This window comes from Anas acuta, chromosome 31 (genome assembly GCF_963932015.1).
Source record: "Anas acuta chromosome 31, bAnaAcu1.1, whole genome shotgun sequence".
NCBI classification, from domain to species: Eukaryota; Metazoa; Chordata; class Aves; order Anseriformes; family Anatidae; genus Anas; species Anas acuta.
Window position 1 is genome coordinate 1,000,239 of NC_089009.1, and position 17,363 is coordinate 1,017,601.

The following is a 17,363-nucleotide window of genomic DNA, read 5'->3' on the forward strand; positions in this document are numbered from 1 at the left end:
CTTGAAAAAGAAATCTGCTCGAGGGTAGGAAGGCTCTGCAGGAGGATCTGGATAGGCTGCACCGATGGGCTGAGGTCAACTGTATGAAGTTTAACAAGGCCAAGTGTCGGGTCCTGCACCTGGGGTGCAATAACCCCAAGCAGAGCTACAGGCTGGGAGATGAGTGGTTGGAGAGCTGTCAGGCAGCGAAGGACCTGAGAGTGATGGTGGACAGTCGGCTGAATATGAGCCAGCAGTGTGCTCAGGTGGCCAAGAAGGCCAACAGCACCCTGGCTTGCATAAGAAACAGTGTGGCCAGCAGGGCTAGGGAGGTGATCGTCCCCCTGTACTCGGCTCTGGTGAGGCCGCACCTCGAGTACTGTGTTCAGTTTTGGGCCCCTCGCTACAAGAAGGACATGGAGGTGCTTGAGTGGGTCCAGAGAAGGGCAACGAAGCTGGTGAGGGGCCTGGAGAACAAGTCCTACGAGGAGTGGCTGAAGGAGCTGGGCTTGTTCAGCCTGGAGAAAAGGCGGCTCAGGGGCGACCTTATCGCTCTCTACAGATACCTTAAAGGAGGCTGTAGTGTGGTGGGGGTTGGTCTGTTCTCCCACATGCCTGGTGACAGGACAAGGGGGAATGGGCTGAAGTTGCGCCAGGGGAGGTTTAGGTTGGATGTTAGGAAGAACTTCTTTACCGAAAGGGTTGTGAGGCACTGGAACAGGCTGCCCAGGGAGGTGGTGGAGTCACCATCCCTGGAAGTCTTTAAAAGACGTTTAGATGTAGAGCTTAGGGATATGGTTTAGTGGGGACTGTTAGTGTTAGGTCAGAGGTTGGACTCGATGATCTTGAGGTCTCTTCCAACCTAGACAATTCTGTGATTCTGTGATTCTAGACAAATATGACCTGATTGCTATCACAGAAACACGGTTCTTCCGGAGTCTACTACAGGCTGCCTGATCAAGGAGAGCCTATGGATGAGGCCTTCTTGCTTCAACTACAAGAAGCATCATTCTCACACGCTCTCATCCTGATGGGGGACTTGAACCACCTGGATGTCTGCTGGGAAAACTACACAGCAGGCTTTAAGCAATCCAGGAGATTCCTAGAGCGCGTTGAGGACTGTCAAGTAACGAGAAGCATTACTTGACCTGGAGCGTTACTTGACCTGAAGCGTTACTTGACCTGAAGAGTTACTTGACCTGGCGCTCACCTATGTGGACAAGCTCATTAAAGAGGTCAAGACTGGAGGCAATCTGGGCTGCAGTGACCATGCCATGGTTGAGTTTGTGATCTCCAGGAATGTGGGCCTGGCAAAGGGCCAAGGCAGGACCCTGAACTTCCAAAGAGCAAATCCAAGCTATTGAAAGACCTAGAGGATGAGATCCCCTGGAACACCATCCTATGGGACAAAGGAGCTGAGGAGAGCTGCAGACTCTAAGGATGTTTTCCTTAGACCACAAGAACTCTCCATCCCTCTGCGTAAAAAGGCATGCAGGGAGGGCAGACAACAGGGATGCCAGAGTAAGGACCACGCAGGATCATTTTGGGAATGATGGCATCCATTGGGAGGGACCCCATGAGGAGCAGGAGCAGAGTGGTTTGAGAAGGAGCGGCGGAGTCAAAGCATCAGGGAAAGACTGCAGTCCCCATAACCCATACAGTGAGCTCAGTCAGTGGCATTCCCTTATGTTCTGGAGAGGCTCCTGCTGGGGACAAGCCCCTTGTGCATGCTGAAGGCATTGGGCAGGGCACCCAGCTGTGATGGGATGGTGGTGCCAGGCCTCTAGAGCTCCCAGGACACTTGCTCCCATTGCCCCAGGGACAAAGGTGCTCCCAGAGGGTTATTGCAGGCAGGAACTGGGCAAAGGTTAGGGAACTTGGGCGTAGCCTTGTGCTTTCTGCAGCTCTGCTGGGTGCCGTGAGGGACCTCTGTCGCTGGGACCCCCTTGGAGAAGAACCCCTGGGGGCTGCCTGCTGTGTCCCCCAGTCCGTGATAAGCACAGGCTCTGCGCCTTGCCCAAGGTGCTGCTGGCTGTGGCTCCTTGTGCCCGGGCTCAGGGGGACTCCTTCCCCATCTGCCTGTGGTGCCTGCAGCCCCTCAGTCCCCTCTCTCTTCTCCTTCAGGTCCTGACCCCAGCTCCTGCTCCCGCTGCAACACAGATGGGGCTCTCCTGGGGCTGCGGCCACCCCAGCCTCACCGGCTATGCCAGGGCCCTCCTGACTTCCCTTGTCACTCTGCTCCTCCTCCGGCTGGGCTCAGGTAGGATCCTGTGGGGCTGCTGGGGCCTTTCCCCCCTGGGCCTGGCAGACCTGCTGCTGTGGGGCAGGGGAGTGCAGTGGGACAGGGGGAACCTGAGTCCACAGCTCATCCCCTGCTGGGTTTCACTTTCCCTTTGGTTCTTCCATGTAATACCGGTGCTGCGTCGGCTGCACTTTCTGGCTCATCTTTACCTTCCTGAATGCTGCAGAGAGGGCTCCCACTCCCAGCACACCTCCTTCTCCTGCACATCCTCCCTCTCCCTCTCCTGTTGCCCTAGTATCCAATAGGACAAGGCGGATGCAGCATGCACCAACTCAGGCACAGCTCGCCCTTTCTCACTAACTGCCCCTACATTTACGATGGCAAAATCTCACCGCCTCCCTGTGCCCTTCTCCATTGCCCAGCCCAGCTCAGAGTGGAGGGACCAGGCTATACTATCACTGCCACCGTGGGGCAGGATGTCGCGCTGCCCTGCCACTTGTTCCCTCGCCGGGATGCTCGCAGCTTGGAGGTCAGGTGGATCCGGGACAAGTTCTTTGAGACAGTGCACCACTACCGCAATGGAGAGGACCTGTATGGGGAGCAGATGGAAGCATATGTTGGGAGGACAGAGTTGGTCAGAGATGGCCTCTCTGCTGGAAGCCTGGACTTGCGAATCTCCAGGTTGAGACCCTCAGATGATGGCCAGTACATCTGCACTGTGGGAGATGGTGACGCTTATGATGAAGCAACGGTGCATCTGGAGGTGTCAGGTTAGTGGCTGGGGTGAGGCTTTCAGGGGATGGTGCAGGTGTTCATGGGTTTGTGTGTTTCACCCAGATCACTGTCCCAGGCCATCAAAGAGTCCTTTCAAGGACTTGAGTCTGATGGGTCTTCTCCTCCATGGTTTGTGACTGCTTGGAAGACTGTATGCATGGAGGGACTGGTCTGAGAGCCATGGGGGCCGTGGCTGTGTCTGCATGGGAGCAGATGGGGTCTTTGCCTTGGAACTCAATCCCTCCCCAAGTCAAGCCCCAGCCACGCGCTCTTCCCTCAGCCACAGGCGCAGACCCCCACCTCTCCCTAGGGGGCTACGAGGCCGGAGGCGTCCGGGTGCTGTGTCAATCGGCCGGCTGGTACCCGCTGCCGCAGCTGCTGTGGAGGGATGCTCGCGGGCAGCACCTGCCCTCAGTCTTCCAGACACATTCCCAGGACCAGGATGAGCTCTTTGAAATCAAAGGTGCCGTCATCGTGACCGGGAGTGTGGAGGGGCCCTTGTCCTGTATGGTCAGGAGCAGCCGCCTCCAGCAGGAGCGGGAATCATCCCTGCACATTGCAGGTACAAATGGCACAGTCAGGATGAGGTGTTCCTGGCCCCTGCACTTGTCCTGACCAAGGAGAAGTCTGGGTCGTGCTCTTCCCCCCACGGGCATGGAAACGCAGCCCTTATCCTGGTGCCTTTTCTCAGCTCCCTTCTTCCACAATGCCCAGCCCTGGATGGTGGCTCTGGCTCTGGTCCTCATGCTTTTGGCTGTGTCCATTGGCCTGGGTGTTTATCTCTTTCAAAAGCAAGGTAAGCTGGCAGCGCAGGGATGGAGCAGAGGGAGGTGTTCTGCAGGGACCTGCATGGGTCTGGAGCGGGGCTGAGCCCTGGCCCAGGGAGGTGCGTAGGAGGAGGAAGGGAATGTTCTCCTGGGGATGCCAAAGGCCTTAGGATCTTCTTGGGCCTCTGCCTTGGGCAACGAAGGCAGGGGAGAAGGCAAGGGGCCTTGGCTGGGAGGCCAGGGAGCATGGCTGCAGCGTGGGGCTGGTGGCAAGGTGCAGCCCCCCTGCACATGTTCCCACCCAGCAACCAAGCTGCTCTGCTCACCACCTGTTCCTCCGCCTTTGCTTTTCAGCGGAACAGACCCAAGAGCTGGGTGAGTCCTTGCAGTCCCTGCCCCCAGCCCCTGGGGAAGTGGTGTCCATGCAGGAGGGCCTGGGCCTGGTCTGGGTGGGCTCTGGGGGCTTGTGTGCTGGTGGCTCGGGGGTGCTGGAGGAGCATCTGGAGCCTGGGGTGGGAGTGGGGAGTGCTGGGGCTGGGGCTGCCCTGGGCACGGGACACGGCCGGGATGGCTGAAAGGAACGGGGATCAAGGTGGGGACGGGGAGCGAGCTGCGGGGCTGCCCCGCTCTGCACTGATGCTTCTGGGACAGGGACTTCCTCCACCCATCTGCGTTCACTTCCTCTTGTGTTTTGGTGGCACCATGAAGAGAGCTGCACAAGTCTGTCCTTAATGCTACAAGTCTTGCAAAATGCTGGGCCTAGGTCCTTGTTAGTCTGGTTGATACAAGTCTGAGAGCAAGGTGTTTGTGCCCATGGACTAGAGCAAAAAATTTTGGGTCTACCCACGGCAGCGGGAATAGGGTGAAAGTCTCTCCACTCTGACCATTCATTCATTTTGCTTTTCTATTGCAGCGAAAAAGGATGCAGATCTGGGTAAGTCTCCTTCTCCAAAGAGAAGGCATTTGGTGTCTTCCCACAGGCATACTCCCATCTGACCATACATTGCTTTTCTCTTTCTTTTTCTTTTCCAGCGAAACAAGCTGCAGAGATAGGTGAGTGTCCATCCCTGAATGGGAAGAATTTGCAGTATAGACAACAGATGAGAAGTTTTTCCCTCTAATCATGCATTCCTTATGCTTTTCTTTTCCAGAGGAAAAAGATGCAAGACTGCGTGAGTCTCTCTTCCCCCTCACAACTGAAGGAATTGGGGGGTCTTTGATTTGTAGCAGCCACTGATGAAAAGCTGACTCCTCTCATCCATGCATTGCTTTTCTCTTTCACTTGTAGAAGAACAAGCTGCAGAGCTGGGTAAGTCTCACTCTCCAAACAGAAAAAGAAAAAAAAAAAAGTAAAAGAGTGTCATAGTGAGAAGTATAGGAACAGAAATTGTGCCCTCTGATCTTATTTTGCTTTTCTCTTCCTTTTCCAGAGGAACAAGCTGCAGAGCTGGGTGAGTGTCCCCGTGCTTGGGCACCAATGCACCAAGTCAATGTGCAGAGAACAGTGGGCAGCTGGGACAGAGCAGCCCAGGGCTGGCCCCTCACCCTGACGGGGGAGTGGGGAGTGCTGAAGCTAGGGCTACCCTGGGCATGGGACACGGCCGGGATGGCTGAAAGGAACGGGGATCAAGGTGGGGACGGGGAGCGAGCTGCGGGGCTGCCCCGCTCTGCACTGATGCTTCTGGGACAGGGACTTCCTCCACCCATCTGCGTTCACTTCCTCTTGTGTTTTGGTGGCACCATGAAGAGAGCTGCACAAGTCTGTCCTTAATGCTACAAGTCTTGCAAAATGCTGGGCCTAGGTCCTTGTTAGTCTGGTTGATACAAGTCTGAGAGCAAGGTGTTTGTGCCCATGGACTAGAGCAAAAAATTTTGGGTCTACCCACGGCAGCGGGAATAGGGTGAAAGTCTCTCCACTCTGACCATTCATTCATTTTGCTTTTCTATTGCAGCGAAAAAGGATGCAGAGCTGGGTAAGTCTCCTTCTCCAAAGAGAAGGCATTTGGTGTCTTCCCACAGGCATACTCCCATCTGACCATACATTGCTTTTCTCTTTCTTTTTCTTTTCCAGCGAAACAAGCTGCAGAGATAGGTGAGTGTCCATCCCTGAATGGGAAGAATTTGCAGTATAGACAACAGATGAGAAGTTTTTCCCTCTAATCATGCATTCCTTATGCTTTTCTTTTCCAGAGGAAAAAGATGCAAGACTGCGTGAGTCTCTCTTCCCCCTCACAACTGAAGGAATTGGGGGGTCTTTGATTTGTAGCAGCCACTGATGAAAAGCTGACTCCTCTCATCCATGCATTGCTTTTCTCTTTCACTTGTAGAAGAACAAGCTGCAGAGCTGGGTAAGTCTCACTCTCCAAACAGAAAAAGAAAAAAAAAAAAGTAAAAGAGTGTCATAGTGAGAAGTATAGGAACAGAAATTGTGCCCTCTGATCTTATTTTGCTTTTCTCTTCCTTTTCCAGAGGAACAAGCTGCAGAGCTGGGTGAGTGTCCCCGTGCTTGGGCACCAATGCACCAAGTCAATGTGCAGAGAACAGTGGGCAGCTGGGACAGAGCAGCCCAGGGCTGGCCCCTCACCCTGACGGGGGAGTGGGGAGTGCTGAAGCTAGGGCTACCCTGGGCATGGGACACGGCCGGGATGGCTGAAAGGAACGGGGATCAAGGTGGGGACGGGGAGCGAGCTGTGGGGGTGCCTTACTTGGCACTGATGCTTCCAGGACAGGGACATCCTCCACCCATCCCCATTCATTTCCACTTGCCTTTGGTGGCATCGTACTGAAAGCTGCACAAGTTTCTGTGCTGGTTGTTCTGCTTGCACAAGCCATGCTTCCAGATGAACTTCACTCACTATTAGTCTGGTCCCTCCTTTGAGAGCAAAGTTATATTTGGCCACTTCCTAGAAGAATAAATTTGGGGGCGTAGCCTTGGGAGCAGGCATATGACGAGAATCTGTCCCCTCTGATCATGTATTGCCTTTGCTTTCCTTTTGCAGCGGAACTGAAAGCAGAGCTGGGTGAGTGTCCCTCCCCAATGGAAAGAACTTCATGTCTTCCATTGGGAGCTATGGGAGGAGAAGCTTTCCCCTCTGATCATGCATTGCTTTTCTCTTTCTTTTCCAGATGAATACCGTGCAGAGGCTGTGTCCTGGTTTCAGTTAGAACAGAATTAATTTTCTTCCTAGTAGCTGGTGGAATGCTCTGTTTTGGCTTAGGTTGAGAAGAATGCTGATAACACCCCGATGTTTTAATTGTTGCAGAGCAGTGCTTATACTAAGCCAACGACATCTCAGTTTCTTGCTCTGTCCTGCCAACGGGCAGGCTGGGGGTGCAGAAAGAGCTGGGAGGGGACAGACCCAGGACAGGTGACCCAAACTAGCCAAAGGGGTATTCCATACCATCTGGGGTAATGCGAAACAATACATAGGGGTGGCTAGCTGGGGGAGGGGGCTGGACTGCTCGGGGTTAGGCTGAGCATCGGTCAGCGGGTGGTGAGCAATTGCATTGTGCATCACTTGTTTCTACATATTATTAGTGGTAGTACTATTGTCATCATTGTATTATTGTTATTATTATTATTATTGTTATTATTATTTTCCTGTCTTATTAAACTGTCTTTATCTCAACTCACGGGCTTCACTTTCCATTTCTCTCCCCCATCCCAGAGAGGGAGTGGGGAGGGTGACCGAACGTCTGCGTGGTGTTTAGCTGCCGGCCGGGTTAAACCACGACAGGCTGGTAAGTCAATATCAGCATCTGAAAGTATTTGGGGTCATCACAATGGGATGGGAAGCTCTCACCATGATTTTCTTCTCATTTCTAGAGCACCTATCTGCAAGACTGCGTGAGTGTCTGGCCCCAAACCCAAAGAAAATGAGTTCTTGTCATGTAATGAGAATCTGTACTCTCTCAAGTGTTTTTGCTTTTCTTTTGCAGAGGAACTAGCCACAGAGCTGGGTGAGTGCCCATCCCTCCCCCAAATGAAGGCCTTTGGGTTCTACCAGTGGGCATCTTGAGAAGGCAAGATGTCCTTTTCCATCATGCTTTCTTTTTGCTTTTGTTTGGCAGAGAAAAAAGATGCAAAGCTCAGTGAGTATCCTGCAGCATAACAAAGCAGTTAGGGGTTCAGGCATAGGGTGAGAAGCTCTCTCCTCTCATCAGATATTGCTTTTGCTTCTTTTTCCAGGGGAACAAGCTGCAGGGCAGGGTGAGTGTTCCTGAGCTTGAGCCCAAGGGCAATGTGAAGGCAATGTGCAGGGGAGGGTGGGCAGCTGGGACAGAGCCGCCCAGGGCTGGCCCCTCACCCTGCCCACACCCACTGGGCACCGGCCATGGGCTGTGACCAGCTCTCCCCTCTCCTTCCAGCATGGAGAAAGTTTCTGCTGCCTCAAAATAGAGGTAGGTGTGCACTGGGTTGCCCTCTGCAGTGCTTCTCCTACCCTTGCTGGGGCATGTTCAGGAGCCAAGAGGTGCCCCATCTCCTGCCCCGTGGGGCAGCTCCTGGCTCCGAGCTGGGGAAAGCCTGCCCAGGGCTGAGCTCTGCCCCTAATGGCCAGGCTCCTTTTGTCCCTGCAGTGAAGTTGACCCTGGATCCATGTACGGCTCATCCCATGCTTGTCCTGTCTCAGGACAACCGCAGTGTGAGATGGGAAAGTAAATGGCAGCAGGTGCCCAAATCCCCGGAGAGATTTGACACTAGTTGCTGCGTTCTGGGCTGTGAGGAGTTCAGAGAGGGGAGGCACTGCTGGGAGGTGGAGGTAGAGGGGGAGAAGGGAAAGTATTCAAGTTTGGCTGTGGGGGTGGCCAGGGCATCAGTGAAGAGGAAGGGGGAGATCAACATGAGCCCTGAAGAAGGGATCTGGGCTGTGCAGTACAATGAGGGGCAGCTCACGTCTCTCACATCTCCTCCCACCCCCTTGTCCCTGTCCCCTGTCCCCACTAGGGTCTTGGTCTGTCTTGACTGTACCCAGGGGCAGGTGTCTTTTATAAACCCTGAAAACCGGGTTAAGATCTTCACTTTCACAGATGTCTTCCTGAAAGGGGAGACCATGCGCCCCTGGTTCTGGCTGGGGACAAATGCCCAGCTGTGCCTGAGGGACAACACACTGAGACCTGTGGCAGATGGTGGGGAGTACTGACTTCAGGCAGCCCTTTTACTTCGTTTTTGGGAACCCTACTTCTAACTCCAGTAATGAATTAGGCTTTGAGTGTGAAAGCATGAAGTATATAGCAGGAATTTAGATGTAAAAGAATTAGTAATACTCCTTGTAAATAAAAAAATCATCTTCTGAACATGGAAAATCCCAGTGTGTGAATATTTTAAATCATTATTGAAGGAAGCTGCATACCCTGAAAAGAACAGGAAACTTGAAGTGGCAGGGCAGAAAAGTCCAGTGGAAGCTGGATTTGAGCCGGTGCATGGCTACAGCGGGGGGGCAGCAAAGATGTTCTCGTGGTTGGATGCTCTGGAACCAGGATGCTGCAGGGCTGGGATGCTTTCTGAGTTGGATGCTGTGGGAGGGCTTGGGGGAGGCAGGATGATGTGGAATCCATCCCATGAAGCATGGGGAAAAGCACAGGAAAGGACTGGGTCTTTGGGAACGTCGAAAATGGTGGATCTTGGTGAGCTGTGGTGCTTTGGGCTCTGCCCTGCATACGTCTCATGTGCTGGTGCACCAGCCCTGCTGCACCCACGGGTCTCACCCTGCCTCTGAGCCCCAGCGGGCAGCACAGGGGCTGCAGCAGCTCTCCACACTCCTCTCCCCTCTGCTTGCACTGCTTGCACTGCTTGCAGGCCCCAGGACAAGGGATGTGGTCACCATGTGCTGCTGGCCAGTGCAGGCCACCTTTGCCTCCTAGGTTGGGGCTGATCTTTGCTCTGTGCCTGGTGCTGAGCATGAGCAGCCTGGGAGGACTCTTTGTTCCCTCCTCTGGAGCACATCAAGGCCCAGCAGCAGCAGGACTGTGGCAACCGTATCCTGGGGTGCATCGAGCACGGCATTGCTCATCGGTTGAGGGAAGTGATTGTCCCGCTCTTCTCTGCGCTGGTGGGGCCTCAGCTCGAGTACTGTGTGCAGTTCTGGGCACCACAGTACAAAGAGGACTTTAAACTGTTGGAGAGTGTCCAGAGGAGGGTGACGAAGATGGCTGAGTGCACTGGGCCTGTTTAGCCTGAAGAAGAGGAGGCTGAGGGGGGACCTCATCGCAGCTTACAACTTCCTTGCAAGGGGGAGTGGAGAGGCAGGTGACCTATTCTCTGTAGACAACAGTGATAGGACCCACGGGAATGGCATTAAGCTCAGGCAGGGGAAGTTTACGCTGGACATCAGGAAGAGGTTCTTCACCAAGAGGGTGGTTGCAGACTGGAACGCGCTCCCCAGGGAAGTACTCACTGCACCAAGCCTGTCTGAATTTAAAAAGCGATTGGACTGTGCACTTAGTCCCATGGTCTAAACCTCTGGGCAGACCTGTGCTGTGCCAGGAGTTGGACTTGATGATCCTTATGGGTCCCTTCCAACTCAGGATATTCTACAATTCTATGATTCTGTGAAATAAAGTTTTGCACACGAAGATGGAGTCTGGCAGTGGCATTTGCTGGGTGCTTTCTGTCCTGAGGCTTTGCTGCCTGAGAAGGCGTCTTGCAGTACACCGACTCCTTGGTCTCCTGGGAGTCAAAGCCAGGAGGAACCAAAGCTCCAGCTGCCCCACTTCCCCAGCTGGTGCCTGGGACCCCCCTGTCCTACCTGGGTTCATTGCCCTCCCTGCCCTGGGGGCACCCAAAGAGTTTCCAGCCTCCATCACACAGGCTCTGCAGAGGCTGTGCCCACAGGAGGCATCACCAGCTCCTGGAAGTCCTCCAAGCAGAGGCAGGAGGTGGCCTCAGACTTCAGCCCTAGATCAAGGTATCACTGAAGTTGGTGTGGTGGTTTTACTGTGCTCGGCAGCTAAACACCACAACTGCTGTCTCACTCCCCCTCCCTACATGAGAAGGGGAAGAAGTAAAGTAAAGAACAACTCACAGGTTGAGGTAAGGATAACTTAACTAAAGGAAAAAAAAATATTAAGGAAATGTTATTGTTAACTAAGCAATTTAACTAAAGGGGAAAAAAAAAAAGAAAAAAAAAAGGAAAAAAAAAAAAAGGAAAAAAGGAAAGGGGAAAAGGGAGGGGGAAAGGGAAAAACAAACAAACAAACAAACAAACAAATCCAATAAAGGCTATTTGGAAGAGCAGAGGAAAGAAATTACTCTCTACTTCCCACAAATGAGCGATGATTGACCACATCCTTGAAAGAGGGCTTCAACGCACGTAGCCGGTGTTCGGGAGGAGGACCGACGTTTTCACAATGAGAGCCCACCCCTCCTCTGTTCTTCCTTTTTCCACCTTTTATTGCTGAGTGTGACATCACACGGTATGGAATATCCCTTTGGTTGGTTTAGGTCAGCTGCCCTGGTGATGTTTCTTTTCTCACTTTTTTGCCCACCCCCTAGGAGGGTTACAGAGAGTCCCGATGCTGTGCCAGCACTGCTCAGCAGCAGACACAACACTGGTGTGATACCACTGCTGTTCTAGCTCCAAGTGCAGAGCACAGCACTGTATGGGCTGCTGCAGGGAGAGTTAACATCCCAGCCAGACCCAGTACAGCTGGAAAAGACCTCTAAGGTCATCACTGCTACGCCACTGTCATGACTTCAAAACCCCTTCCAAGTATGCAAGGATAGAGTCATTTTCCACTGCAAAAACACACCTTCTACTGCAAAATCACATCTTTGTTTCTCACATCTGGGCCAATCACCTCTCTGCCACCACTATTACCCACTAAACCATGTCCCTAAGCACCACGTCCAAACTTTCCTTAAACGCCCCCAGGGACAGTGACTGCACCAACTCCCAGGACAACCCGTTCCAATGCCTAACCATTCTTTCTGAGAAGAAATTTCTGCACTCTTGGCTCACGTCTCCTTGGTCCTGCAGGAGCAGGGCAAGAATGAGGGGCAGTGGTTCCAGAGGCTGCCCCGTACACCTCACTGCATGCTGAGACCTGCGTCAGCTGGTGGGGGCACTCAGACTTCAGGCATGGCTTTGCTTCAAGTTTGTAAACCCCATTTGTGGGCTCCAGTTCTCCATTCCTAACTCCATTTATGAATTTGGCTTTGTGCATGAAAGCGCGAAATATTTAGCATGGATTTCACAGAATCACAGAATTGCAGAATCACAGAATTTCTAGGTTGGAAGAGACCTCAAGATCATTGAGTCCAAAATCTAACCTAACACTAACAGTCCCCACTAAACCATACCCCTAAGCTCTACATCTAAACATCTTTTGAAGACTTCCAGGGATGGTGACTCCACCACCTCCCTGGGCAGCCTGTTCCAGTGCCTAACAACCCTTTCAGTAAAGAAGTTCTTCCTAACATCTAACCTAAAACTCCCCTGGCGCAACTTAAGCCCATTCCCCCTCGTCCTGTCACCAGGCACGTGGGAGAACAGGCCAACCCCCACCTCACTACAGCCTCCTTTAAGGTATCTGTAGAGAGCGATAAGGTCGCCCCTGAGCCGCCTTTTCTCCAGGCTGAACAAGCCCAGCTCCTTCAGCCGCTCCTCGTAGGACTTGTTCTCCAGGCCCCTCAACCAGCTTCATCGCCCTTCTCTGGACCCGCTCAAGCACCTCCATGTCCTTCTTGTAGCGAGGGGCCCAAAACTGAACACAGTACTCGAGGTGCGGCCTCACCAGAGCCGAGTCCAGGGGGACGATCACCTCCCTAGCCCTGCTGGTCACACTGTTTCTGATACAAGCCAGGATGCCGTTGGCCTTCTTGGCCACCTGAGCACACTGCTGGCTCATATTCAGCCGACTGTCCACCATCACTCCCAGGTCCTTCTCTGCCTGGCAGCTCTCCAACCACTCATCTCCCAGCCTGTAGCTCTGCTTGGGGTTATTGCGCCCCAGGTGCAGGACCCGACACTTGGCCTTGTTGCACTTCATGCAGTTGACCTCAGCCCATCGGTGCAGCCTATCCAGATCCTCCTGCAGAGCTTTCCTACCCTCGAGCAGATCGACACATGTGCATAGCTTGGTGTCATCTGCAAACTTACTGAGGGTGCACTCAATGCCCTCGTCCAGATCATTGATGAAGATATTAAAGAGGACCGGCCCCAGCACCGAGCCCTGGGGGACGCCACTAGTGACCGGCCTCCAACTGGACTTGACTCCATTTACCACGACTCTTTGGGCCCGGCTATCCAGCCAGTTTCTAACCCAACGAAGTGTGCGCCAGTCCAAGCCAAGAGCAGCCAGTTTCTTGAGGAGAATGCTGTGGGAGACGGTGTCAAAAGCCTTGCTGAAGTCAAGGTAGACCACATCCACAGCCTTTCCCTCATCCACCCATTGCGTCTCTTTGTCATAGAAGGAGATCAGGTTCGTCAAGCAGGATCTGCCTTCCATAAACCCATGCTGACTGGGCCTGATCGCCTGCTTGCCCTTCAAGTGCCGCATGATGACTCTCAAGAAGATCTGCTCCATGAGCTTCCCTGATACTGAGGTCAAAAAAACTTCTTCGATGTAAAAGAATTAGCAATACTCCTTGTAATTAAATAAGTCAACTTCTGAACATGGAAATTCCAAGTGTGGGAATATTTTAAATCATTATAAAAGAAGCCGAGGCAATCGGCTCTGGGGCAATGCATCCTGCAGCAGAGTGGGGGATCGAGGCATGCAGGGGTTTTCCTTCATCGAGGTTATTGGAGGAATCCAAGGGAGCTGCTAGGACTCAGCAGCCCTCGCGAGGCCAGCTGATGAGGCATGGGAGGATCCAGAAACCCCCTTTCTGTCATATAAAGGCAGAACCCTAGGGAGAGCGAGAGTCCAGGAGCGTGGTGAACAGAGCATGGCGTGTTGGTCAGGGCATGGCATGGCAGTTTGCACAGAAGTGCTTGCAGGCAGGGCGAGCAAGAAAGCATAGCTGAGAACACCATCACTCTAAGTAACGGCAGGGAAACTCTCGTGACCTGTCCCAATACAACAGGAAGGGTTCTAGAAATGCAATACGACCAACAGCCCAGCTGAAATGCCTCTACACCAATGTACGCAGCACAGGAAACAAGCAAGAGGAATTGGAAACCATGGGGAAATTAGACAAATATGACCTGATTGCTATCACAGAAACACGGTTCTTCCGGAGTCTACTACAGGCTTCCTGATCAAGGGGAGCCTATGGATGAGGCCTTCTTGCTTCAACTACAAGAAGCATCGTGCTCGCATGCTCTCATCCTGATGGGGGACTTGAACCACCCGGATGTCTGCTGGGAAAACTACATTGCTTTTAGCAATCCAGGAGATTCCTAGAGCGCGTTGAGGATTACTTCCTGGTAAAAGTACTAGAGAAACCAACCCAACGAGAAGCGTTACTTGACCTGGTGCTCACCTATGCAGACAAGCTCATTAAAGAGGTCAAGACTGGAAGCAATCTGGGCTGCAGTGACCATGCCATGGTTGAGTTTGTGATCTCCAGGAATGTGGGCCTGGCAAAGGGCCAAGGCAGGACCCTGAATTTCCAAAGAGCAAATCCAAGCTATTTAAAGACCTAGAGGATGAGATCCCCTGGAACACCATCCTATGGGACAAAGGAGCTGAGGAGAGCTGGAGACTCTAAGGATGTTTTCCTTAGAGCGCAAGAACTCTCCGTCCCTCTACGTAAAAAGGCATGCAGGGAGGGCAGACAACTGGGATGCTGGAGTAAGGACCACGCAGGATCATTTTGGGAAGGATGGCATCCCATGTGAGGGACCCCACGAGGAGCAGAAATAGAGTGAATTGAGAAGGAGCGGTGCAGTCAAAGCATCAGGGAAAGACTGAAGTCCCCATAACCCAGACAGTGAGCTCAGTCAGTGGCATTCCCTGGTGTTCTGGAGAGGCTCCTGCTGGGGACAAGCCCTTGTGCTTGCTGAAGGCATTGGGCAGGGCACCCAGCTGTGATGGGATGGTGGTGCCAAGCCTCTAGAGCTCCCAGGACACTTGTTCCCATTGCCCCCGGGGGGGAAAGGTGCTCCCAGAGGGTTATTGCAGGCAGGAACTGGGCAAAGGTTAGGGAAGTTGGGCGTAGCCTTGGGCTTTCCACAGCTCTGCTGGGTGCGGTGAGGGACCTCTCTGTCGCTGGGACTCCCTTGGAGAAGAACCCCTGGGGGCTGCCTGCTGTGTCTCTCAGCCCGTGATAAAAGCGCAAGGTTTGTGCCCTGCCCAAGGTGCTGCTGGCTGTGGCTATTTGTGCCCGCACTCAGGGGGACTCCTTCCCCATCTGCCTGTGGTGCCTGCAGCCCCTTGGTCCCCTCTCTCTTCTGCTCCTGCTCCTGCTCCCGCTGCAGCACAGATGGGGCTCTCCTGGGTCTGCAGCCACCCCAGACTCACCAGCTATGCCAGCAGCCTCCTGATTTCCCTCGTCACTCTGCTCGTCCTCTGGCTGAGATCAGGTAGGATCCTGCGGGGCTGCTGGGGGCTCTCCCCCCTGGGCCTGACAGACGTGCTGCTGTGGGGCTGGGGATCGGCTGTGGGACAGGGGGAACCTGAGCCCACAGATCAAACCCTCTGGGTTTCGCTTTCCCTTTGGTTCTTTCACACAATACGGGCGCTGCCTTGGCTGCCATGTCCGTGTCTCCTTCACCTGCCTGAATGCTGCAGAGAGGGCTCCCACTCCCAGCACCCCTCCTTCTCCTACACGTCCTTCCTCTCCCTCTCCTATTGCCCCGGTATCCAACAGGACAAGGCGGACACAGCACACACCAACTCACACACAGCTCACACTTCGTCATTCACTGCCCCTAAATTTACGATGGCAAAATCTCACCGCCTCTCTGTGCCCTTCTCCATTGCCCAGCCCAGCTCAGAGTGGTGGGACCAGGCCAGCCTCTCACTGCCACCGTGGGGCAGGATGTCGTGCTGCCCTGCCACTTGTCCCCTCAACGCGATGCTCGCAGCTTAGAGGTCAGGTGGATCCGGGACAAGTTCTCTGAGACAGTGCACCACTACCGCAATGGAGAGGACCTGTACAAGGAGCAGATAGAGGCATATGCCGGGAGGACAGAGTTGGTCAGAGATGGTCTCTCTGCTGGAAGCCTGGACTTGCGAATCACAGGGCTGAGGCCCTCTGATGATGGCCATTACATCTGCATCGTGAAAGATGGTGATGCTTCTGATGAAGCAACGGTGAATCTGGAGGTGTCAGGTTAGTGGCTGGATTGATGCTTCAAGGAGATTGTGCAGGTATTCCTGGGTTTGTGTGTTTCACCCAGATCACTGTCCCATGCTCATGGCCATTAATGAGTCCTTTCAAGGACTGATGGGGATTCTCCTCAATGGTCTGTAACTGCTTGGAAGAGTGCATGCATGGAAGGACTGGTCTGAGAGCCATGGGAGCGGTGGCTGGGTCTGTGCTGTGTCTGCACGGGAGCAGATGGGGTATTTGCCTTGGAACTCAATCCCTCCCTAAGTCAAGCCCCAGTCACGCGCTCTTCCCCCAGCCACAGGCACTGACCCCCACCTCTCCCTGGGGGGCTACGAGGCCGGAGGCGTCCGGGTGCTGTGTCGATCGGCCGGCTGGTACCCGCTGCCGCAGCTGCTGTGGAGGGATGCTCACGGGCAGCACCTGCCCTCAGACCCCCAGACACATTCCCAGGACCAGGAGGGGCTCTTTGAAATCGAAGGCGCCGTCATCATGACCGGGAGCGTGGAGGGGCCCTTGTCCTGTGTGGTCAGGAGCAGCCGCCTCCAGCAGGAACGGGAATCATCCCTGCACATCTCAGGTACAAATGGCACAGCCAGGGTGAGGTGTTCGTGGCCCCTGCACTTGTCCCGACCTAGGAGAAGTCTTGGTCTTGATTTTCTAATCCCAGGCATGTAAATACAGCCCTTTTCTTGGTGCCTTTTCTCAGCTCCCTTCTTCCACAACGCCCAGCCCTGGAAGGTGGCTCTGGGTCTGGTCCTTGTGCTTTTGTCTGTGTCCATTGGCCTCGGTGTTTATCTCTTTCGAAAGCAAGGTAAGCTGGCAGTGCAGGGATGGAGCGGAGGGAGGTGTTCTGCAGGGACCCCCCTGGGTGTGGAGCGGGGCTGAGCCCTGGCCCAGGGAGGTGCGTAGGAGGAGGAAGGGAATGTTCTCCTGGCGATCCCAAAGGCCTTAGGATCGTCTTGGGTGGGATACCAGGGAGCATGGCTGCAGCGTGGGGCTGGTGGCAAGGTGCAGCCCCCCTGCACATGTTCCCACCCAGCAACCAAGCTGCTCTGCTCACCACCTGTTCCTCTGCCTTTGCTTTTCAGCGGCACAGAGGCGAGAGCTGGGTGAGTCCTTGCAGTCCCTGCCCCCAGCCCCTGGGGAAGTGGTGTCCCTGCGGGAGGGCCTGGGCCTGGTCTGGGTGGGCTCTGGGGGCTTGTGTGCTGGTGGCTCGGGGGTACTGGAGGAGCAACTGGAGCCTGGTGTGGGAGTGGGGAGTGCTGGGGCTGGGGCTGCCCTGGGCACGGGACACGGCCGGGATGGCTGAAAAGAACGGGGATCAAGGTGGGGACGGGGAGCGAGCTGCGGGGCTGCCCCACTCTCCACAGACGCTTCTGGG

General features: G+C 54.2%; 2 protein-coding genes across 5 annotated transcripts in view; both read left to right on the plus strand.

Annotated features, from left to right (window-relative positions):
* LOC137846247 (butyrophilin subfamily 3 member A2-like) overlaps positions 1-17,363 on the plus strand; it is a 137,244-nt gene extending 119,881 nt beyond the window's left edge. The window contains exon 6 of one of the 4 annotated variants that reach the window (XM_068664089.1): positions 17,071-17,363. In XM_068664089.1, coding sequence (XP_068520190.1) covers positions 17,071-17,291 — 221 coding nt within the window. In that variant the 3' untranslated portion in view covers positions 17,292-17,363. Of the gene's footprint in view, positions 1-8,340; positions 8,904-17,070 lie in introns of those variants that run through there. The other 3 variants (XM_068664088.1, XM_068664090.1, XM_068664093.1) reach the window with 3 other exon arrangements.
* LOC137846164 (butyrophilin subfamily 3 member A2-like) lies at positions 1,876-7,781 on the plus strand. Its single transcript, XM_068663867.1, has 12 exons — positions 1,876-2,239; positions 2,644-2,991; positions 3,276-3,557; positions 3,687-3,815; positions 4,676-4,696; positions 4,795-4,815; positions 5,193-5,213; positions 5,715-5,735; positions 5,834-5,854; positions 6,232-6,252; positions 6,762-6,782; positions 7,702-7,781. The coding sequence occupies exons 1-12, from the start codon at positions 2,140-2,142 to the stop codon at positions 7,779-7,781; spliced, it is 1,086 nt and encodes a 361-aa protein (XP_068519968.1). The 5' UTR covers positions 1,876-2,139.

Excerpts from the sequence above, each read along its gene's own strand:
- LOC137846164 (XM_068663867.1), top strand. The coding sequence starts at position 2,140 with ATGGGGCTCTCCTGGGGCTGCGGCCACCCCAGCCTCACCGGCTATGCC. Across the intron at positions 3,558-3,686 it reads ATCATCCCTGCACATTGCAG|CTCCCTTCTTCCACAATGCC; the intron begins GTACAAATGGCA and ends GCCTTTTCTCAG. Across the intron at positions 6,253-6,761 it reads GGAACAAGCTGCAGAGCTGG|CGGAACTGAAAGCAGAGCTG; the intron begins GTGAGTGTCCCC and ends TTCCTTTTGCAG.